The sequence below is a fragment of the Chiloscyllium plagiosum genome, unplaced genomic scaffold, assembly GCF_037043375.1.
Source record: "Chiloscyllium plagiosum isolate Xiang-an unplaced genomic scaffold, Cpla_swu_hap1 HiC_scaffold_7, whole genome shotgun sequence".
Taxonomy (NCBI): Eukaryota; Metazoa; Chordata; class Chondrichthyes; order Orectolobiformes; family Hemiscylliidae; genus Chiloscyllium; species Chiloscyllium plagiosum.
In genome coordinates, this window is record NW_028270145.1 from 72,322,790 (window position 1) to 72,348,009 (window position 25,220).

General features: G+C 41.4%; 1 protein-coding gene across 10 annotated transcripts in view; it reads right to left on the reverse strand.

Annotated features, from left to right (window-relative positions):
• The window catches only part of slc12a8 (solute carrier family 12 member 8), a 150,869-nt gene that overhangs the window by 57,631 nt on the left and 68,018 nt on the right, over window positions 1-25,220 (reverse strand). For 9 of the 10 annotated variants that reach the window (XR_015757709.1, XM_087989180.1, XM_087989179.1 and 6 more), the window contains one exon: window positions 2,220-2,333. The exons of the other annotated variant lie outside the window; for it this stretch is intronic. Coding sequence is in view for 8 of the 9 variants with exons in the window: in XM_087989180.1 (XP_087845306.1) it covers window positions 2,220-2,333 (114 nt within the window). In the remaining variant the exon portion in view is untranslated. The remainder of the gene's footprint in view (window positions 1-2,219; window positions 2,334-25,220) is intronic. 10 annotated transcript variants of the gene reach the window in all.

The following is a 25,220-nucleotide window of genomic DNA, read 5'->3' on the forward strand; positions in this document are numbered from 1 at the left end:
TTAAGAAATGTTTTGACATCTCAGTCTTAAATGGACTACCCATGTTCTGGGATTGTGTCCCTGGTTCGAGACTCCCCCTACCAGGGAAAACATCCTCCCTGCAACGCAGCTGTCCAATACCATTAGAATTGTGTAGATTTAAATCAGATTATCTCTCATTCTTCTAAATACAAGTGAATGCAGGCCCAATCTCGAGCCATCGGACAGTCCTGCGATGCCTGGTATCAGCTAAGTGAAACTCCATTGCTCTCCTTCTATTGGCAGGTATATCCTGTCTTAAGTAGGGAGACCAAAACTACACCAAGGTCCTGCATAATTGCAGTAAGACATCCCCACTTCTGAACTCAAATCCTTTTACAATAAAGGCCAGTATACTATTTGCCCTCCTAATGCTTGTAGTACCTGTCTGTCTACTTGCATTGGCCCTTTGTACATCCACACTGCCCAATATATCATCATTTATACAATACTCTGTTTTCTGTTCATTATACTATAGTGTATCACGTCACACTTCAGCCACATTGTAATGGATCTGCCATGTGTTTGCTACTCACCATTACCATCTGAATTACCACCAGGATTGCTTTTTTCTTCTTCCAACTTCAAATGTTGTGCTATTGCATCAAGGCAAGTCTTTTTTCCTCACCCTTGCTTGTATGTTTTTTAACTTCACCTTGTCTACCAATTCTTATATCTGGATTAGTGGTGCTGGAAGAGCACAGCAGTTTAGACAGCATCCGAGGAGCAGTAAAATCGATGTTTCGGGCAAAAGCCTTTCCTCAGGACGAAACGTCGATTTCGCTGCTCCTCGGATGCTGCCGGAACTGCTGTGCTCTTCCAGCACCACTAATCCAGAAGCTGGTTTCCAGCATCTGCAGTCATTGTTTTTACCTACCAATTCTCATAGCCTAACCTTAGTAAAGGCGGCACGGTGGCACAGTGGTTAACATTGCTGCCTCATAGTGCCAGAGATCCAGGTTCAATTCCTGCCTCAGGCAACTGTGCGTGTGGAGTTTGCACATTCTCCCCATATCTGCGTGGGCTTCCTCCGGGTGCTCCAGCTTCCTCCCACAGTCCAAAAATGTGCAGGTTAGGTGAATTGGCCATGCTAAATTGCCCATAGTGTTAGGTGAAGGGGTAAACGTAGGGGAATGGGTCTAGGTGGGTTGCTCTTCGGAGGTTCGGTGCGGACTTGTTGAGCCGAAGGGCCTGTTTCCACACTGTAAGTAATCTAATCTAAATTTTTGTAAACCATTCAGGGATAAATCTTGCATCTCCTAAAAACTGCCAAAGCTATTTTAATCTAATAATGCACAAGAAAACTGGTGTAATTTAGGCAGAAGACAACTTATTATTTCAATACAACACAGAGAGAAATTTACTACCAACATCACAGATAGTGGGCAACCTCTTATTGGATTCCCTTCCAGATGGCAATCTGTGATTTAACTCTTTTCATAGGAAACTAGTTATTAACCATTAATTAATAGATCAACCCCTTATTATTTAAATTTTAGGGACAACCTGTTACTAGACTCCAATTTGCAGATATATCTGTTCAAATACTAGACTGCCATAAGGAGGGATTCTATTTTTTTTATATATATTAACCCCCACACTACCACCTAAGTGCGGTAGTGCTTATTTTTTCCCCATCACCCATGGTGTGTGTGTGCAGGTGTGAGACACAGTGAAAGACACAAAGTGCACGAATCTTTATTCAATTTCCACCACCAGGAAGATAGGAAAACACCTGGGTGGCCAGTGACAAACACTGCCCTTCACATCAAAGGGCAATGCTGTGTGATCAAAAACAGTGAAGGGGAGGGTAGGGACTAAATCAAAATAGAGTTGGAGGGAGAAATGATGCACTCCACTCCCTGCGGCGCCCACCTCTCCCTGAACAACTCCAGGGTGTTGGTCGACACCGCGTGCTCCTTCTCCAAGGACACCCGGGCTCTAACGTAACCGCGGAAGAGGGGCAGGCAGTCGGAAGGAGGGATTCTATTATCTAACCTTCATTCTTGGGATTGGCTACCTAATAGAGGGCCAGAGTTAAGATACCTCCAATAACACAACTGATTAAAATAAGGGAGAGGCTCAACATCTGCTATGCACCAGTGTGGTATATATAATAAATTGCATTGGTAAATCCAGTCTCAAATGATGGCAAATACAAACAAATAACATTGAAAAATGAATTACACATGTCATCTTACCAGTAGCTGTAGGAAAGAAGACACCAAAAACAGTGAAAAAACTTTCTTCCGGACTATAGTCTGGGAATGTGTTGTTCTTGAGTAGTTCTTCACTATACCCCACAAATCCAAAATCTAAGGGATAATAACAGAAATCCACTTTTATTTAATATTTTCTGATAACTACAAAATTAAAAGCAAGTCCTGAATCTATAACTGATTTTATCTAAGTAATATCACGCAATCCCTACAGATTCCATGTTTTCAAGAAATGTTACATAACTTGAAGAAACAAGAAATGCAGAGTCACAACTCTGTCATAGTCTTAGTTGGTTGAGTTACTCATGATAGAAAGGCCCAAATTCAACACTTGGTCTGTTGGCGTATTTCAGCTATTTCAACCATCAGAGTGCTAGATTGATCGTAGTTCAATTTGCAACTTCTGGGGCATGGTTATTTCCTCTGCTGGAATTGGATACTGGATGGAAAAAAACTCCAGATTTAGCATTGATACCTGCATAGTACAATGCCAGGATTGGACAGAGTCAGCATAGATCTAGGAAAGAGAAATCATGCTTGACAAATCTACTGCAATTTTTGATGTAATTAGTAAAGTTGATAAGTGCGAGTCAGTGGATATGGTTTGCTTAGACTTTCAGTAGGCATTTGATAAGATCCCACATAAGAAATTAGCATGCAAAAATTGAAGTGCATGGGATTTGGTGTCGTGTGCTGACATAGAGAGAGAACTGGTTGGCAGACAGGAAACAAAGAGTAGGAATAAACATATTGTTTTCTGCATGGCAGCCAGTGACCAGTGGGGTTCTGCATGGATCAATGCTTAGACACTACCTATTCATGACCTATATTAACGCTTTAGATGAAAGAACTAAATGTAATATCTCTAAATTTATGGATGACACAAAGCAAAGTGGGATGGTGAACTGTAAGAAGGTTTAGATGTGCTTCAGTGTGACTTGGACACATTGACTGGCAAATGCAAGGCAGATGAAATGTAATGTGGATAAATCTGAGAGTATCTATTTGCTAGCAAAAGCAGGATGGCAGATTATTACCTGAATGGTGATAGATTGGGAAAGTGATAGGTACAAGACCATGAATATCTTCGTATATCACAGATAGGTGCAGCAGGCAGTGTGGAAGACAAATGGCATGTTGGTCTTCATAGCAAGAGGATTTGAATATGGGAGTATGATTATCTTGCTGCAATTGTACAGGGCCTTGGTGCGAGCACACTTGAAGTATTGTGTGCAATTTTGGTCTCCTTCTCTGAGGAAAGATAAAATGACAATTGTGTATCATAAAACGCTATAAAATTGTGACAGGACCAGACAGGGTAAATGTAGGAAGAATGTTCACAATGATCAAGGAATCTCGAACCAGAGTCACAGTCTAAGGATATTGGGTAGGCTGTTTAGAATGAGATGAGGAGAAATGTCTTCACCCACAGACTGATGAGTCTGTGGCATTCTCTATTGCAGAAGATAGTTGCGGCCAAAACATTGAATGGTTCCAAGGTGGATTTATAGTTCTTACAACTGAAGTGATCACAAGGTATGGGGAGAAAGCAGGAATAAGGTACTGAGTTTGATGATTAACTGTGATCATATTGAACGGCAGATCAGGTTTGAAGGGCTGAGTGGTCTACTCTGATCATATTTTGTGTTTCAATGCGGCAATTTTTTAAAATATTTCCTCTGGAAATGGCCAATTGATTGTAATTGAATTCTCTCCCCTACAGTGTTGTAGTTCTAACTAAAGCATACAGACTGCATCAGTTAAGAGGGCGGCTCACTGCTGCCTTCCCAGGAGCAATCGGGGATTGACAACAAATGCTGGCCAGCCAGTGATCCCATAAGTGAACAAACCAAAATTATTGTCAAGGATCACACCTGAATAACTGGCACCCTGGACAAAGTACCAGGGAAAACTGGTCCCTCAAGAACCATGCTCCAGTAATTCAACACCTTCAGGACAGAAGGGGGAAAGTGGGTGGTTGTAAATAATTACAAAAAAAAACCATGGCCAGTTGCAAGAAAGTAATATTTTCATAAATTCTTAACCTATATCAGTATATACATCAACTTATTTGAAATACAAGACATTGTCTGATCCAAGTTTTAGATCAAGACACCTCAAGTCTTATGCATGTGAACAAATGATATCACAACATAATTCAATTAGAATAATTTTCATTAGCTATCTCACTTACAATATGTTGAGAACTAAACCCATTTGTTGTATAATTTATTAAATCATATACTGACTAAACCAAAGAATCTCCTATTGATTGAAATTTTCCCTCTCGAGGTAAGTAACTGAAGAAATATGACTTGCATTGAAACACATGTCATAGGAGCAGATGTGCTTTTGGCATTTTGAGCCTGGTCTGCTATTTGAATTCAGTAGAACTAATTAAAAGTTAATCTAATGCCAACCATGTAACAAAACAGGTGATTCAATAATGTCTTTCAGAAAAAAAAACTGCCATCCTTACCAGATCTGACTGACATGCGATTTCAGACCCACAACAATGTGCCTGACTCTTAATTGCCCTTTGAAATGGCTAAGAAAGCCATTTAGTTCCAGGGCAATTAGCAATGGGAAATAAATGCCAGCCTCGCTAGTGACACCCACATGCCATGAATGAATAAAAAAAAATTCTATTTTGTTTCAGGCAAGCAGTTCACTAGGAACCTGGTAGTTGACATCCAAGCATCACACTGCCAAAATCAGAAAAAATAGTCGCCAGCACTTTATCTGCACTTGATTCCAGCACTGGCTTTGATTCATGGTTGATTTGGTTTAAAATGAAGAATGTCTAAATGAAACCATTTCATGTATTTATATATTTTGTAAAGATTCTGGCAGTCTATTAATAAAGTGTGATAAAGATTTTCCTTAACCGCAGTGAAAACATCACAATTTTGTTAAAATAACAATGCAACTCCCACATATATCATCACCACAAAGTTCTCCTACTGTTTGTTTTAACTTGCTGGCACTTTTATTTCTATTCTTTAATTCCAGTAACTACAGGAAAGGCCTGTGGGTGAGAGACTGACACATTCAGAACCGTCAGGTGAGACATTGTGTATTGATCATAATCCTGCAATCTGTTTACTCGATCTCATCTCCAACTCTGATGAATGAGGGGGCTGTCATTGTATTCCTTAACAAATCATATGAAAAGTTACAATGTGAAGGTGATTATGGTGTATTTTTATTTTTCAATCAGAATCATTAAAAATAAATAGTTTAATCATGAGCACAATGCTCTTTGTGGTAGCTTGGTATATTTATATAGTTTGCCACATTTCTTACAACAGTGACTACACTTCAAAAATACTTCAGTGACATCCTGAAGTTGTGAAAGTCACTAAATAAATAGAAGTGTTTCTTGTTTTTTAATCTCAAGTGATGATGTCACTAAACTCAAATTGTCAGTTAAAAGCTATTCTAAGCATAGGTCATATAGAATTGCAGATTACTGCCCTCAAAGGGTTACAAATATGTGGAAGAAATAGGAATATATTAAAATGGATTGTCAAATGGGCACAGCATGACTAATAATAGTTAAAGGCAAATATCTATGGGCAACCATTTAAAAGTACAGTACCAGAAGATTGTCTGTTTGGGTTGCTCTGGTTTCTCATTGTTATGACAAAATCAAAAGAACGTTTGTGTTCAAAATGTCCAAATTGTGTCAAAAACCAAGAAGGAGCAGTGAGAAAATGATGAACACCAATGAATGCATTCAGTTTTGGATTGGTATGTTTGATTAGTGAACGGAGAACTGGCAGATGCAATTCAATATCAGGAAATGTATGGTGAGGTTGGTCTGAATTAATGGCTACATAGGAACATACTTGAGCAGGAGGGAGACCTTGAGGTTTTACTGGATATGTTACTAAGCCACCAAACACAATGTTCTCAGCTTGTTTGAGGTGAAATGATCAATTAAAAAATTGAGAGAGATATCATTTTAAAACTGCATTTAGGCCTGGTGAGAAAACAATTGAATTACTTTATGTAATTTTGATGTTTTTATTGCAAAAACAATTAATTATTGGAGAAAACTTGAAAAGTGGTGACATAGCAGATCCCAGATTAAGGTGTGATACGCAAGAAAAGAATTTTTCCTGAAAAGAGAAAGCTTGGGAGGATGAGATAGAGATTTTCCTGAAAATTAAAGAAATTAAATGCATAAAAGCTTTTTTGTACTGTACAAAATTTAAGCACAAGGCATATATTCAAAAATGAAGGCCAACAAAACAAAACAGTAAATGGTGGAGGAACTGTTTAAAACAAATAGTAGCAAATATGCAAACTAGATTATTAGTTTAAAGAAGAAATTATGGGATATTGCACTTCAAAAATAAAATCCCGCTTTACTTGAAATGCGCCTAAATATTAGATGCCTCGATGAATATCCTGTCATAGAAGAATTGCATGTACCAGAAATTACCTTCTGACACCAATGTTTTGTTACATGCTAGTAGATTGATTGTGTCTTTAGACACTTGGTGATTTTTTAAAAATTAATTCACAGGATGTGGGTGTTGCTAACCAGGCCAGCATTTATTGCTCATCCCTAATTACAGAGGGCAGTTAAGAGTCAACAACATTGCTGTGCGTCTGGAGTCACTCGAAGCCATCCTGCCTGTTTCTGGGTGGGAACAACATGTGTGATGTTTCCTAAGTTGCTTCCACATTAACAACCATTTAAGGACTGATTAAGTACTTATTTTCATCAAGGTTGTAATCTTAAAATTCAGAAGTGACAAACAAGAAAAAGCCCATATATTTGGTAAATTAGTGTGGACCACATGTCTTTTGGAGTGGTTGATTCATGAAGGCAACTCCGGCTAGCACCTCCCCATTACTCCCAACACTTAAACCCCACCCTGTAAAACCCCAGCCTGACATTCAGTTCTCACAATCTTAGTTACCCTTCTGGCAGCAGCCACACCCTTCTCAAAGCCTACTGCCAAATATGAGAGCTGCCAGCCAACCAGAAGTCAACCTCTGCTGGGTTTTTGATTGCAAGGCCATGTCCATGGCTGTCCACCAAACTGCCTGATCAGAGGAAGGTATAGTGGGCCTTGTTCTGAGGAGTCAGTGCAGGTATCTGACCAGCTCTGTTAGCAAGCAAGTGAAAGACCTAATGAAGACAGAAGATTCTGCCTTGGGTTTCTGTTATCAGATCACAAAGCCACGTCTCCAATCATAGTATTAGGGACTAAAAAGCAATTGCTGCCTTCATCAACATTACTGGTGCTATTTCTTACAGCCAGGTATCTATCAATATGGCTTTGCTGAACTTTATAAGTTAATGCTTAAGTACTATGTGATCACAGACATTTCAACACTGATATCCAAAACTCATTCATCACATCTCTGGTAAATCCAGCTGAGGGAAGAGGATTTACAAACAGGAAACAAAAATGAGGGTTAAGAAACTAATCTGAAAATCCTTAGCTTTGTACTTTCTACTTACTGACCTTCCCTCATCCTCAGTTGATATTAATCATCACCAAAGGCATTGCTGTATGACTTAAAAAGTAACTCCACAAAACTGAACTTTTGCAATGTATCCCAATTAATTAGAATGCAACATTTCAAATGTTCAACACTCAGATGAAAATCCAATTCTTAGAGATTTAGGAATAATTTTCTGGTATTTTAAAATAGTAATGTCAATGACAAGAACATCGGTTTGTTGGAAGTAATCTCTGGGAGATTCCAGAACAAGATCTTATACCTATCAGGGATGCCCATAATGTTAAAAATCAATATTATGTTCAGGATTATTAACTATAGCAATCACATATTGAAACACATATACCTAAAGACTTGCATTTTCCAGCTCAATTTTTAAAAAAATTCTTTGGGGACAGGGACTAGTCTAGCAAGACTGCATCAATTGCCATAAAATGGAGAGATGGTGGGGCAATGATAATTTCACTGAACCAGCGTCCAGAACCCAAGGCCAATGCCGGGGGACTTAAAACCATAGAGCTGTACAGCATGGAAACAGACCCATACGTCCAACCCATAAGTAGACTCTTAACTGCCCTCCAATAACTAGGGATGGGCGATAGATGCTGGTCTAGCCAGTGATGCCAAAATCCTGTGAACAAATGTAACTTTTAAAAAGCTAGTGGTGAGGTGTCTGCTTAAAATTTCTTTGTGGTGAAGGGGTTCTCAAAGTAGATCTAAACAAGGGAATTTCAGTAAACTGACCTAACGATAATTAAAGAGTAATACGTTTGAGTTAGGATGTCGCATAAGCAAGTTTGAGAAGATACTGTTCAAGTGACTTTGTTATTTCATTGAGTTGATGGAGTAGGTTGTAAGGGCAAGAGATACAATCAAAATAACTTCTGCAAGTTGCTACAATGCTGCAAACAATACAGCAATGATATGCTAATCTAGAAAGGATTGAGAAAATCAGGGAAAAGATTAATGAAACTATCCTATCCTAGTTGCTGACAAGACTCCTGCATACTGCAGCTGTACCCATCATGTGTGCACCCATCACAAGCCTAACATTGCACATTGTTTATACAGTAGCATTAGCATGAAATCAGCATTAAAAATAGGGCAATTCCATTCCTGAACTTGTATAGTTTACTGTTGATTATAATGCAACTCTGAATATCTTACTACAAAATACAATTGGCCTGAATGGAAGTGTTCAGCAACATTTAAGACTGGGCTAGGCAACGTTTGGTGTCTCAAAGTAAAAAAGGATATGAGAACAGGAGAATTAGATGGAGTTGAAGCCCAAGATTAGCCATGATTGCACTGGACAGCAGTGCAAGCACTTCAAGTGTATAGTCTACAATGGTTCCAATCTCATGTTCTTATGAAAATAAACCTTAATTGCTGGAAATATTAAATTAATACTACAAAATTCATGGTCACCATATAGCTTTTCCAAGTCCTTCATAAGTGCATTATTTGATCTGGTAATGAGGATAAAAAGATTTCAGATCCAATTGATGCCTTGGATTAATATTGACTGGGAAGGAATGAGAACTAACTTTATTGCAGTTCTTCTGGATTAGAAAGGAAGGCAATAAAGTAGCTTGGCTTTTATGTTCTCAATTGCTATTCAGTTATTTGTTGCACATGGCACACGAGGGCACGAAAAGGCTTAAGATTTGACCAGCAAAGCTCAGTAATGAAACAGACAGTTGGCAGAAAATACAAGAGGCCCATCAGTGCCTGTCAAATTTATCCTAAGATTCAAAGAAGTGTGCAAATTCTTTTCCATATCTGAATCCTTTCCAGCTGTCTGTCTCAAATTTATAGTGTGGTGCTGTGGGATGGGCAAAAGACATGGGATACATTACATTCAAAGCACGCTCTTTCTTAGAGGTTTAGATATCATTTGAGCTGAGGTTAAACTTTACAAATGAGTTGGCACTGCTTCATTGGAAAATTACATAACAAATATGGAAAAAGGGTTTCTCTCCCCAAGCACAGGCTTGTAACCACACTTGCAAGTTGTAAATAGAAACAAGATGAAGATAACAATTACCCAGCACATTTTAAGACACAATTGGATGTATTGTCATTTAATTCAAGCTTTGCATGTAATTTTGTCAATCTCCAGGTCAGAAGATAGCTTTAAACTTTGCATAACCAGATAGACCATAAAATCAACCGAACATACTGCAGTCCTTTAAAATGCTTCATGAATAATACACAGAAAAGAATTCAAGTTTTAGATCTTGCTGGCAGTCACTCCAATTCTTTTATTCTTCTTCTTTAGCTCTCAATACAGCCTGACAAAACATTTCAAGTTGAGTAAAGCTACTGGAGCTTCCGAAGAATCAGATGAATGGAGTCTACCCTCTGGACTCCAAGCAAAGAGTTAGCGAGGTGCATGAAAAAAAAAATTACATTTCCATGGTTAGCAAGTTGGTCATATTAGAGAACATAATAGTTTACATAAACACAAATGGTGGAAATACTCAACAGGTCAGGCATTTGAAGGGAATAGATAAGATAGAAGTAGGAGCATATTTCCACTGGCAGGTGAAACTAGGTCAAGAGGGCATTGCCTTAAACTTAAGAGAACCAGATTAAAAACTGATTTGAGAAGGAACTCCTTCACCCAGAGCGTTGTGAATCTTTGGAATTGTCTGTTCAGTGAAGTGGTTGAGGCTACCTCAGTAAATATTTTTAAAGCTAAGATAGATAATTCTTTGAACAGTAAAGGAATTAAGGGTTATGGTGAAAGGGCAGTTAAATGAAGCTGAAGCCATGAAGAGATCAGCCAGGATCTTGTTGAATGGCAGAGCAGGATCAAAGGGCCAGTTGGCCTACTCCTGCTCCTAGTTCTTACGTTCTTGCTTTCTGTGAAGAGAGAAATAAAGCTGATGAGCTAGATTCTCATGGAGTCGGACAGGGTCTGTGGAAGAGTGAAAATGGCAGCCTGCGCCAGATTCCAGGATTTCCAAATTAAAGCAAAATAGTGTGGATGCTGGAAATCTGACATAAAAGCAAAAAATGCAAGAGTAACTCATGAGTGGTAGCATCTATGGAAAGAGAAATAAATGTTTCAAATTGACATGACTCTTTTTTAAAACTGTTTTGAATACGAGTTAGACTGAACTGAAAACATTAACAGCTGCTCTCTCCACAGATGCTGCCAGACAAACTAAATTTGTTCAGCACTTTCTTCTTTGGATCCAGGATTCTCAACCCCATTCCTGGTATTTCTAAATTTCATCAGTGCCTTTTATGAATGCAGCTTGTCAAGGTTGCAGTCCACGCTCTACACTCCTGACTTTTCTGGGTCCATTGAGGGGATTGACTGTCATGAAAAAGACTAGTTTTTTTTTAAATATTGTGGTTCACTGCACCTCCATGGTGATATGAACAATAATCTGCATGAGACAACATTTTGAATGGTAAGTTGATATGGTTTTACTCATGCCCCTCAAAGCTTTACCCCTCCGATGGATATGGCCTTCGAGCCAAGCTATGCCTATTCATCAACCTCCATGGCTCTCCAAACCCTCCATGCCAAATATAACACTTTCCTATCCATTCAAATACTATTTACTCTCTGTAGGATCAATAAACTGTATAGTGACAATAGGATGTGTTGAAAATGCTTTTAAAGATGTTCAGTCCTAACTTGCTAGTTTCTTTAAGGAAGAAAATCTCTTTTCACTACAGGTTAACAAATGTGTCAAATATCCAGACTCTTCAAAATATTAATAGCATGAACTGCAAGCACTTGTCATCTTTTTATCTATGTCAACAAAAATAAAATTGGCACCAGAGATCAGACTGCCAGAGCTGTCAATCAGGCAATGGTTTCCCTTGGACTCAGCTGTTTCCAGTGCTAATGGATATCTGGGCTGTCAGCCAAGGATGCATAATGCATACACAATCCAGTATGGATATGCAAAAAAAAACTTTAAAATGGGTAAGGAAATGGCCAATGTGGGATACGCCATTTACAAGTGCAGGCACAGAGCTATCTTGGGTTGGTAAACTGAGTGGAGTACACCAAAGCTGAAGTCTAAAAAATAACTTGCATTTCTACAGTACATTTAATATGGTTTAAAAGAAAATCTAAAAGAGTTTTATAGTACAGAAACATTATTAAGTAAAAGTCTGAAGATGTGCCAGACAAGGATATTGGGCAAACAATGAGTTTGAAGCAATGTATTAAAAGGAGAGCGAGAGAGACATAGCAAGGCAATATTTTATGGAATTTTTTTTAGAGCTTAGGTCCAATTTAGATGAAGGCATCATTATCAGATGATGGAGCTAACAAAACCATATATGCAAAAGGCAAGAACTGGAAGAATGTCCAATCTTTAAGATTGGAAGAAGTTACAAAAGAGAATTGGAAAGTGGCAAGGCCTTTGAAACATGGTTGAGAAGTTTAAAACTGGAGTGTAAGCTAATGAAAATCAGTAACCACAAGAATGAAAATACTGCTGGGAGTTAGAATAGTGGGCAGCAGAGTTTTGGATATGCTCACATTTATATCCAGTGGAAGATAGTCCAGGAGAATATGGAATAAGCAAGTCTAGAGGAACAACTGCAACAGTGAACTATGAAAGTAATCTGGATTGAAAAATTCAATGAACACTGGTTAAACTGATAAATTATATAAAACCATTATTCAAATCTGAAAATTGTCCAGAACTAAAAAGGATCAGCACAACATTTGCAAATCGGTGAAACTATGCCAGACGAATTCTCGCATTTAAACCACATGGTAGGTTAGTTTAAGAAGGAACTGAAAGGTACCTCAGAGTAATAGATTTAACACTAACCAGGTCCAATCATTGTAAAGAAGCATTAACAGTTCTGATCAGGAAGGAGGGAGAGATCACATCCAGAGTGAAAAATGGCCTGAGTGAGTATCTCATTCAGGGAATTTGATGGCAACGTGGGAATAGAACTGGTAAATCTTTCTTTCCTTTCTCCATTTTAAAAGTTTAAAATTTAGTGGTCTAGTGAAAAGCTTTATAAGGTAGCCAACTCAGCTGACTGAGAGACAGTTATCAGACTGAATAAGGCTTCAATACATGTTGATTACAATTAACCAATGTGAATCATCTCAGCTCACCCAGCTCTGTTTAAGAAAGGGCCTGTTGAAAACACCATCAGTAAGCTTTGCACAGTCAAGAAGGAGACAGCACTCCTGGAATGAGACACAGCCCAAGTGAGTTTATAGTCAGGAAAATTTGGAAGTAAAGTGAGTGGGCAGCTGGTGCAAATCAGAAGAGGTATTTTTTGCTTGCTTTTTTTGGGTCTATTTTTGTTTGGCTCATAGTTTGTGAGGTCTATTTAACAGGATAAATTGAGCCAAGGATCAGGCCCTAGCGCAAGAGTGACATCACAGGTTTATTGGTTGGTGATAGCTCCTAATTTGACTATCTATCATGGATTGAAGGTATATAGGAAACATTTACTAAAGAACCAGTATGAGATTTTTAAAAATTAATTTAAGAACTAAGTAATTAAAATAGAGAATGATGAGCCAGGTATTGTATTTTAACTGCTTGATGTGGGAGCCGGTGGACCCCATTGTGGTTCACGGTAACAACATCTGTAGCAAGTATTGATTACTTGAGGATTTCCAGCTCCATTGATGAGCTGGAGTCTGAGCTTCAAACGCTGAAAAATCGAGGAGGGGTAAGAGTTACCTGGACACTGCTGTTGAGGTGGCAGTCACACCCCTTACATTAACTACCTCAAATGGTCAGTGGGCAAGGACAGGAAGGTGGCACTATGAGGGAGCCAACTAACCTAGGAGGTACTTCTGAAGGAACCTCAGCCCTTGAGCTTGGCTAATAGGTTTGAGATTCTTGCTGTGTATGCGTGGTTAAAAATTGGATCTGTAAGAAGGATGAGCAAACTGACCATTGCACTATGGGACAGGGATTTATTCAACAGGGAGGAGAAAAGAGAAATGTAGTTGTAAACAGGGATGATATAGTCAGGGAAAGAGACATGGTTCTTTGTGCCTGGGATCGAGAGTCCTGAAGGCTGTTTTGCCTGCCTGTGCCCAGGTGAAAGCTATCGCATTTGGGTAGCAGAGGAATTTGGAGTGGGAGGGGAAAGATCCAGTCGTTACGGTCCATGTCAGTAGGTAGACAGAGGAAAGAGGTTCTGCTGAGGCAATGTGAGCAGCTAGGAGCTAAGATTTACCAAAACATTTACTACCTGAGCCATAAGCTAATTGGCACAGGTCAACAAGATTAAAGAGGTAAACACATAGCTCAAAGATTGATGTGAAGAAACAGGTTAGACTTCATGTACAGCGCATCATCCGCCGTCATTTCCGCCATCTCCAAACGGACCCCACCACCAAGGATATATTTCCCTCCCCTCCCCTATCAGCATTCCATAAAGACCACTCCCTCCGTGACTCCCTCGTCAGATCCACACCCCCCACCAACCCAACCTCCACTCCCGGAACCTTACCCTGCAACCGCAGGAGGTGCAAGACTTGCGCCCACACCTCCCTCCAAGGCCCCAAAGGAAACTTCCATATCCGCCACAGATTCACCTGCACCTTCACACACATCATCTATTGCATCCTCTGCACCAGATGTGGCCTCCTCTATATTGGGGAGACAGGCCAGCTACTTGCGGAGCGTTTCAGAGAACACCTCTGGGACACCCAGACCAACCAACCCAACCACCCTGTGGCTCAACATTTCAATTCCCCCTCCCACTCCACCAAGGACATGCAGGTCTTTGGACTCCTCCATCGCCAGACCACAACAAAACGACGGTTGGAGGAAGAGCGCCTCATCTTCCGCCTAGGAACCCTCCAACCACAAGGGAGGAACTCGGATTTCACCAGTTTCCTCATTTCCCCTCCCCCCACCTTGTCTCAGTCAAATCCATCGAATTCAGCACCGCCTTCCTAACCTGCAATCTTCTTCCCGACCTCTCTGCCCCCACCCCAGTCTGACCTATCACCCTCACCTTGACCTCTTTCCACCCATCACATTTCCGACACCCCTCCCCCAAGTCCCTCCTCCCTACCTTTTTACTTAGCCTGCTGGACAAACTTTCCTCATTCCTGAAGAAGGGCTTATGCCCGAAACGTTGATTCTCCTGTTCCCTGGATGCTGCCTGACCTGCTGCGCTTTTCCAGCAACACATTTTCAGCTCTGATCTCCAGCATCTGCAGACCTCACTTTCTCCTCTTAGAATCTGTGTAGGCCGAGTTGAGAAACAGCAAAGGGATAAACACCACTCCGGTTTAGTCAAGATATGAGGAAGAAAATAAATTGCGAGATAGAAAAGATAAATATCAAACGCACTATTAGAATAACCATGGGGTATTTAAATATGCTGATGGATTGGGAAAAATAGGTTGATGGTGGATTTCAAGAAGTCTAAGAGACTTTATTTTGGAGCAGCTTGAGTTAGAAACCACTAGGAAACAGGCAATCCTAAATTTGGTAATGTGTAATAAGGCAGACTTGATTAGGGAGCTTAAGGTGAAAGAAACTCTAGGGGTTAGTGATCATAATATTATTGAAGTGACCCTGCAGTTTAAGAGGGAGAGAGGCTTGAATCAGATGTAAAAAAAATTACAATTGAGAAAAGGTAACTACAAAGACATGAGGGAGGATCTGGCCAGAGATATAGAGTCATACAGATGTACAGCATGGAAACAGATCCTTCGGTACAACCCATCCATGCCGACCAGATATCCCAACCCAATCTAGTTCCACCTGCCAGCACCCGGCCCATATCCCTCCAAACCCTTCCTATTCATATACCCATCCAAATGCCTCTAATATTGTAATTGTACCAGCCTTCATCACTTCCTCTGGCAGCTCATTCCATACACATACCACCCTCTTTGTGAAAACATTGCCCCTTAGGTCCCTTTTTTATCTTTCCCCTCTCACTCTAAACCTATGCCCTCCAGTTCTGGACTCCCCCAGCCCAGGGAAAAGACTTTGTCTATTTATCCTATCCATGCCCCTCATGATTTTGTAAAGCTCTAGAAGGTCACCCCTCAGCCTCCGACACTCCAGGGAAAACAGCCCCAGCCTGTTCAGCCTCTCTCTATAGCTCAAATTCTCCAACCCTGGCAACATCTTTGTAAATCTTTTCTGAACCCTTTCAAATTTCACAACATCTTTCTGATAGGAAGGAGACCAGAATTGCATGCAATATTCTAACAGTGGCCTCACCAATGTTCTCTACAGCCGCATCATGACCTCCCAACTCCTGTAACTCAATACTCTGACCAATAAAAGAAAGAACACCAAAAACCTTCTTCACTATCCTATCTACCTGCGATTCCACTTTCAAGGAGCTATGAACCTGCACTCCAAGGTCTCTTTGTTCAGCAACACTCCCTAGGATCTCACCATTAAGTGTATAAGTTCTGCTTAGATTTGCTTTCCCAAAATGCAGCACCTCGCATTTATCTGAATTAAACTCCATCTGTCACATCTCAGCCCATTGGTCCATTTGATCAAGATCCTGTTGTAATCTGAGGTAACCCTCTTCACTGTCTTCCCGCCTCAGGCGACTGTCTGTGTGGAGTTTGCACATTCTCCCAGTGTCTGCGTGGGTTTCCTCCGGTGCTCCGGTTTCCTCCCACAAAAAATGTGCCGGCTAGGTGAATTGGCCATGCTAAATTGCCCATAGTGTTAGTTGAAGGGTAAATGTAGGGGAATGGGTCTGCCTGGGTTGCGCTTCGGCGGGTCGGTGTGGACCTGTTGGGCCGAAGGGCCTGTTTCCACACTGTAAGTAATCTAAACTGTCCATTACACCTCCAATTTTGGTGTCATCTGCAAACTTACTAACTGTACCTCTTATGCGCACATCAAAATCATTTATGTAAATGACAAAAAACAGAGGACCCAGCACTGATCCTTGTGGCACTCCATTGGTCACATGCCTCCAGTCTGAAAAACAACCCTCCACCATCACCCTCTGTCTTCTACCTTTGAGCCAGTTCTGGATACAAATGGCTAGTTAGCAGAACCTAGCAGGGAAGACGCTGGAGCAGCAATGGCAGGAGTTTCGGGAGGTAATCTGGGAGGCACAGCAGAAATTCATCCCAAGGATGAAGAAACTTGCTAGGAGGAGAATGAAGCATTCATGGCTGACAAGGGAAGTCAGGGATAGCATAAAAGCAAAAGAAACAGCATACAGTTTAGTGAAGCTTGGTGAGAAACCTGATTATTTGGAAACTTCTAAAAACCAGCACAGAATAACTAAGAAAAAACAATTTTTTTGGGGGGTGTGTGTGTATAGGACAGATGAAATAGGAGAGCAGTACTAATAATATAAAAAGAAGATTGAAAGTGTTTATTTTAGATATCTAAATCGTAACAGAGGCAGAAAGAGAACATTGGACCACAGGAAAATGAGGCTGGAGAAGTAGTAGTAGGGAACAAATAAATAGTGAAGAAACATCATTGGTACTTTACATTAGTTTTCAGTGGAAAACATCAGCAACCACAATAGAACTTCAAGATAGTCAGGAGGCAGAGGTGAGTGCAATGCATTTCATTGAACAGAAGGTGCTGGAGAAGCTGAAAGTTCTGAAGGTGGATAAATCACTCAGACCAAATGGACTACACTCCAGGGTTCTGAGGAGATAGCTCAGGAGACTGTAGAGGTATTGGTGATGATCTTTCAGGAATCCTAAGAGTCAGGCAGAGTCCCTGAGGCCTGGAAAATGGCTAATGTAACACTCCTGTTTAAAAAGGCAGAGAGACAAAAGACTGGAAACTCTAGGATAGTTCACCTGACTTCGGTTTTTGGTAAAATTTTAGAGTCCATAATCAAGGATGAGATTACAGAGTATTTAGAAGTGCATGGTAAAATAGGCCAGAGACAGCAAGGTTTTGTCAAGGGGAGGTCATGCCTGACAAATCCATTAGAATTCATTGAGGAGGTAATGAGCAAGTTTTGGCAAAGGAGAGCCAGTGCATGTTTTCTATTTGGATTTTCAGAAGGCCTTTGACAAGGTGTCGCACAGGAGGCTGCTAAATAAGGTAAGAGTCCATGGTTTTTGGGGCAGGTACTGGCATGGATTGGCTGCCTAGCAAAGAGTAGGGATAAAGGCTTCTTATTCAGGACCTCAACAGTGGAATTTAGCAGAGGGATAGTTGTGGTCCCAACACTTACATATTAGACATTAACAGTCTGGACAAATGATTTGGAGATACTGCTGTTGGACTGGGGTGTGCAAAGTTAAAAATCACACAACACCAGGTTATAGTCCAACAAGTTTATTAGGAAGCACAAGCTTTCAGAGCATTGCTCCTTCATCAGGTGGTTGATAAAGGAGCAGCACTCTGAAAGCTAGTGCTTCCAAATAAACCTGTTGGACTATAACCTGGTGTTGTGATTTTTAAACTTTAAGTCTGGACAAAGGAACTGAAAGCACTATTGCTAAGTTTGTAGATGATAGGTAGAGAGTGAAGTAATGTTGAGAAAGCGGAGAATCTGCAGAAGGATGTCAACAGGCTAGAAGGGTGGTCAAAGAAGTGGCAGATGGAATACAATTTGAGAAAGTGAAGTTATGCATTTTGGTCAGAAGAATAGAAGCACAGACTAGTTTCAAAACTGGGAAAGGCAACAGAAATCTGATGCACAGGGAAACTTGGGAGTGGTCATTTAGGGTTCTCAAGGCTAACTTACAGGTTCAGTTGGCAAATGTTACCATTCATTTCAAGAGGGCTGGAATACAAAAGTGGACATGTACTGCTGAGGCTGCCTAAGGCTCTGGTCAGACCGTATTTGGAATATTGTGAGCCATTTTGGGCTCCTTATCTAAAGAAGGATCTTCAGCCAGAAGATAGTTAATCTGTGGAATACATTCTTACAGAGGGTTGTGGAGGCCAAATTATTGAATGTATTGAAGACTGAGGTTCTTGATTAGTAAGGGATCAAGAGTTACAGGGAGAAGGCAGGAGTATGGGGTTGAGAAACATATTGAATGTTGGAGCAGACTTGATGGGCTGAATGGCCTAATTCTGCTCCTATATCTTATGGTCTTATGATCCAGGCCATTCAGCTGAAACTTCCTCTCCCCCTACAATACCAAGAATACTGTCAAGCATTATGACTAAATCAGGCAAGAATCCAAAAAAGCAGATTCTCAGTGTCAAATTAAACTTTCAGAATTCAGTCCTCCTACCTTAGATAACAGGATCACTTTGTCACGCTTCATGGCAAGGAGCCTATATATGCATTTCATTAATTACTTTACTCTTTGGAATTAACCTTCCTTTCCAATTAACCCCAATTGAGCTGTTCAACCTTCAGGAGCTTGCCTGCATCTACTCTAAATGGGCAGGTTGTGTATAATATAGATCTGTATGTGTGTGAGCAAGGCAAGACTTTTTTTTTTGCGTGGAGTCTTGTTGGAGCTTTCCAAAGTGGAGTGTGATATACCAAAAGATCATCGTGACCTACCGAGTTGATGAGGCTAATTAAAATTCAGATACCATAATCCTCTAAATAAATGGACAGTGGAAACTGTTTTGATACAGGAGTCAAAAATCACATGACACTGGTTTATAGTCCAGCAGGAATATTTGAAACCGCAAGCTTTCGAAGCTCCAAAAGCTTGCAGTTTCAAATAAACATGTTGGACTATAGCCTGGTGTCGTGTGATTTCTGACTTTGCTCATCCCAGTCCAACACTGGCACCTCCACATCATTGATACAGCAATACAGGGCTTCACTGGGGCTTCCAAAAGAGAGTGGGAGACACAAAACCGATTGCCATGACTCTCTACATTTATCAGGCCAATGAAAATTTAGCTACTATATTTCCCTGGATCAAGGAAAGTCAAGATCATTCTAGCTTTGATTGGGGGAGGATGCAGCAAGAGCATGTGCATCCCAATAGTCATGGCTGCAAAGTAAAATAGAGACAGGAATGGTCAAATGATATGGGAAGGTGATGAACAGTCATTGGGGCACAGGGAATGTTAAACAACAAGAGGGCATTCTGTTGGTCAGAGGCAAACCTGCAAATCAAAGTAGCAAATGCAAGTCTGAAAAGGAGCTCTTGATATTGACAAAGCATCACCCAAAGTGGGAAGAATAATTTATTTCTTAAAAGGAGAGAAGTTCAGGAATGGGATGCCTTCTAAGGGGCTATTCCATTAATGAGTCCAGCTATTACACAAGATCATTCATCTGCCTTCAATTCACAGTTAAGCAGAATGTCAACATTTTTCATACATTCCAATTCTGACCTCATCTTATGAAGGGCTGACTGAGATTACACTGTCTTCTGATTGAAATCTTGTGATCATGAGATTCAATACCTCATCTTCTCCTTTTGACACAGCCTCTAGGGCAACAAGCAGTTGCCATATCCTCACACAAAAGGGAAAGGATGCGAGTAGAGGTTCTTGTGGGCGTTAGGGGTTAGTTTGAGTTTGATTTATTGTTGTGCTGTCAGGATAATAAAATGTATATGGGAAAGGGTTTTGTCCAGTTTGAAGGAGGTCCTGCTGTAGTGCAAGCTCCTGTGAGTTCAGTGACAAGGACATGTCTTCTCAGCAAAGTGACCTGTCATCAACCTGCATTCTGCATGAACAATAAAGGTTTCCGCTCCCTTGAGGTACAAATCATTTGCTGCAATAACAACAACCAGATAAGGCAGGTCTGAGCTAGGTATCCAGTAGGCTGGCATGACACATTCACCCTGGACCTCTCACAGGTGAAAGCCTCTTGACAAATCTAAGGATAGTTTCTAGACAACAATGGATCTGCCCTCCATACCTGCATAGAGACCGAGCTGTGAATCACATGATCATGTAAAATAATACTCTCTGGGTATTAGCAGACATGACACTAGCAAACACATTAGATGCCATACTTTAAGTACAAAATGGAAAATCTCCATAAATGCTGCCAGATCTGCTAAGTAGCTTTAGCACTTTTGTTGTATTTATTTCAGATTCCAAGCATTTGCAATATATTGTTCTTACATTGAAGTTATTTACAGCAAAGTCATTTGAATAAGTCTCTCATGAGAGAATATTGGCTGAAGTTGAAACTCAGATTTGAAGGCAAGTTGTTGACTTAGTAAAGAAATAAGTTGGGCAGCAGCAGTCAGAGCAGGAATAATGAACAAGTACTCACACTGGCAGGAATTGACTAATTATTTCCTATAAACTCTATTTGACCTCATCATATTTATTCCAACATAATTGACAGGATAGAAAGTGACATTTCTAAATTTGCCAAAAGCACAAAGATAGGCACCAGTGTAATCTGTATATTTAGAAGCATAAAATTTCAAAGTTTTTAAATAGACTAAGTGAATGACAAAATTGTGACAAATGAATATACGTTCACAAATAATTTTTTTCTACTTTCATCTAAAAGGTTATTTTCTAAATGCTGTACAATTAGAAAACATTAAGCCTGGGCTGGCATCATTAGGTTTGTATATATTCATTTTTAATTCCATCAACTGATTGATACCCTAAGACATAGGCACAAAAGTTGGCCATTTAGCCAATCAGGGAGGAGAAAGTGAGGACTGCAGATGCTGGAGATCAAAGTTGAAACTTTATTGCTGGAACAGCACAGCAGGTCAGGCAGCATCCAGGGAACAGGAGATTCGACGTTTCGGGCACAGGCCCTTCTTCAGGAATGAGCGGAGAGTGTTCAGCAGGAGAAGATAAAAGGTAGGGAGGAGGGACTTGGAGGAGGGGCGTTGGAAATTTGTAGGTGGAAAGAGGTCAAGGTGAGGGTGATAGGTCGGAGTAGGATGGAGGCGGAGAGGTCAAGAAGAAGACTGCAGGTCAGGAAGGCGGTGCCGGGCTGGAGGGATCCGGCTGAGACAAGGTGGGGGGAGGGGGGATGAAGAAACTGGTGAAGTCCAAGTTCATCCCCTGCGGTCGGAGGGTTCCCAGTCGGAAGATAAGACGCTCCTCCTCCGACCGTCGGGTTGTTGTGGTTTGGCGGTGGATGAGTCCAATGACCTGCATATCCTCGGTGGAGTGGGAGGGGGAGTTGAAATGCTGTGCCACAGGTTGGTTGGGTTGGTTCGTCCGGGTGGCCCAGAGGTGCTCTCTGAATCGCTCCGCAAGTAGGCGGCCTGTCTCCCCAATATAGAGGAGGCCACACCGGCTGCAGCGGATGCAGTAGATGATGTGGGTGGAGGTGCAGGTGAATCTGTGGCGGATATGGAATTTTCCTTTGGGGCCTTGGAGAGAAGTGAGGGGGGAGGTGTGGGCGCAAGTGTTGCACCTCCTGCGGTTGCAAGGGAAGGTGCCGGGAGTGGAGGTTGGGTCGGTGGGGGGTGTGGATCTGACAAGGGAGTCACGGAGGGAGTGGTCTCTACGGAAAGCTGATAGGGGAGGGGAGGGAAATATATCCTTGGTGCTGGGGTCTGTTTGGAGGTGGCGGAAGTGACGGCGGATGATGCGCTGTACATGGAGATTGGTGGGGTGGTAGGTGAGGACCAGTGGGGTTCTGTCCTGGTGGCGGTTGGAGGGGCGGGGCTCAAGGGCGGAGGAGCGGGAAGTGGAGGAGATGCGGTGGAGGGCACTGTCGACCACGTCGGGGGGGAAATTGCGGTCCTTGAAGAAGGAGGCCATCTGTGTTGTACGTATTTTGAACTGGTCCTCCTGGGAGCAGATGCGGCGGAGACGAAGGAATTGGGAGAATGGGATGGCGTTTTTACAGGGGGCAGGATGGGAGGAGGTGTAGTCCAGGTAGCTGTGGGAGTCGGTTGGTTTGTAGTAGATGTCCGTGTTGATTCGGTCGCCTGAGATAGAAACAGAAAGGTCTAGGAAGGGGAGGGAGGAGTCCGAGACTGTCCAGGTGAATTTGAGGTCGGGGTGGAAGGTGTTAGTGTAGTGGATGAACTGTTCAACCTCCTCGTGGGAGCACGAGGTAGCGCCGATACAGTCATCAATGTAGCGAAGGAAAAGATGGGGGGTGGGGCCAGTGTAGTTGCGGAAGATGGATTGTTCCACATACCCTACCACGAGGCAGGCATAGCTGGGGCCCATGCGGGTGCCCATGGCGACTCCTTTTGTCTGGAGAAAGTGGGAGGATTGGAAAGAAAAGTTGTTCAGGGTGAGGACCAGTTCGGTCAGTCGAAGGAGGGTGTCGGTGGAAGGGTACTGGGTGGTACGGCGGGAAAGGAAGAAGCGGAGTGCTTTGAGTCCTTCGTGATGGGGGATGGAGGTGTACAGGGACTGGATGTCCATGGTGAAGATGAGGTGTTGGGGACCGGGGAAGCGGAAATCCTGGAGGAGGTGGAGGGCGTGGGTGGTGTCACGAACGTAGGTGGGGAGTTCTTGGACTAATGGGGACAGGACCGTGTCGATTTAGCCAATCAAACTTGCCTTGCCATTCAATGAAATCAAGGCTGATCTGATAATCCTTAACTCTACTTTTCTGCCTTGTTCCCATGACCCTTTACACTACTACTGACCAAAACATCTGTCCATCTCAACCTTATATACTGTATACTTAACAGCCAAGCCACTATAGCACGCTGGTAAGAATTTTACAGATTCACTACCCTGAGAAGAAATTCCTCATTATGTTTATCTTAACTGGGAAACCCCTTACTTTGGGATTATGCCCTCTGGTCCTAAACTTTCCCAAAAGGGGAAAGAATTACCCAATCAAGGCCCTTAAGAATCGTTTACGTACCAATAAGATCATCTCTTATTCTTCTAAACACCAACAGGTCCATAAAACAGTCCATATGTACCAGGGATCAACTTAATGATCCTTTTCTGAACTACCTTCAATGCCAGTAGATCTTTCATCACATAAAGTGATCTTTCATCACAGAACTGTTCACAGTATTCTGGCTGACTAGTGCTTTCCATAGTTTTAGCAAAAATTCCCTTTAATTTTTACTGCATTCCCTTCAAAACAAAGGCTGATCTGATAATCCTTTATCTTTCTGATCATCTGCTGAACTTGTATGCTCACTTTTTATGATTTATACACAGGGACTCGCAAATCCCTCTGAGTTCTTTCTCCAATTAAATCACATTCAGATTCTCTCTTGTTCCTGCTAAAATGCATAAGCTCACGTTTTCCTACATTATATTCCACATGCCAGGTTTTTGCCCACTTGCTTCACCTAGCTATATCACTCTGTATACTCTTATGTCAACCTCACTACTTTTCTTCACATTTACTTTTGTGTCATCTATTAAGTTGGCTATAATGAACTCAATTACCTCATCCAAGTCATTACATGTTGCTGGCGCCCCAATATTGATCCCAGTGACACTCCACTAGTCACAAGCTGCCATTCTTGAAAAAACCCCACTCATCCCAACTCTGTCTTCTGTTGATTATTCAATCCTCTATCCCTGGTAATATGCTATCTACAACACCATGGGCTCATGTGGTATCTTCCTAAATGCCTCTGAAAGTCCAAATATATTACATCCAGTATTTTTCCTTTACCTTGAACTTTGTTTGAAATAAGGCATCTTTGTTAAGAAAGTCACTGGATGGAAGCTTCCTCGCAATTGAATGTTGGGGATTGGCAAACTTTGGTAAAATTGCATAAGTTGAGGGGAATAAGATTCCTGACCTTGACAGCAGAATGTCCCATTTGCCAACCAAGCGTTAACTGGTGAAATGAGGTTCTTGTCAGAAAAGAAAGGTGCCAATTTCCCTCTGATATGTCGAGAGCAATTGACAGGAACTGTGCGGGGCAACTTCCAACTGCCAGTGATTAACTATGTGCATGGCTGGGTTTCATAAATGACATCAGAACCCCAGGATGTCCCAGTAGTGGCCAATACTTCCCGCTGTTACAAGAGGAGGACATAATCAGTACGGTGCCACTGGGGCATGGCGCACATGAAATGAGGTGGGTTTGGAAAGATAGTGAGAGAAAGCCTGCTGTGGCCCACAACTGCAACCCTCCACAAAGCCAGTCAAAGTTAACACTTCGCCAATATACGGCAACATTCAGCCCACTGTCTTTTAAAATGTTTGTACAAACAAATGTCTGAAACGGTTCATAATGCCTGTATGCCATAAGCACATAAGCAACTGTGTTGATGTCACAAAGCCTGCTAGGAAATGTAATAAAGGCTCTTAAATGACTGAAACCCTAAGATCAAATGCTCTCAATTGACTCTATAATAATGTACACCATATCCTTACGAAATGCAAAGAGTTGTAAATATGTAATAAACAATGTCTTGTTTACTGCAAGAGACTTTTCTAGTTAGACCAGAAGCTGGCTAACTTTATCCAAACTAAATCAGATGGACCCGGAAGGAAAATATATCTAAAAGCTGGTAGCACCAAGTACACCAGATGCCACCTAGCCTCAAAGCTGGCCAAGTTCCATGGGGAATTTCATACCTAAACAACATTGCTAGGGAACTGATTTGCATTAAGATAGTTCAAAGAACCTAAGTGTGATCTAACCTAGTTTCTGTATAGTTATTTTAATCAATCTATTCAGATAGTTTATGACACATCCATGGCAGGTGGTACTTG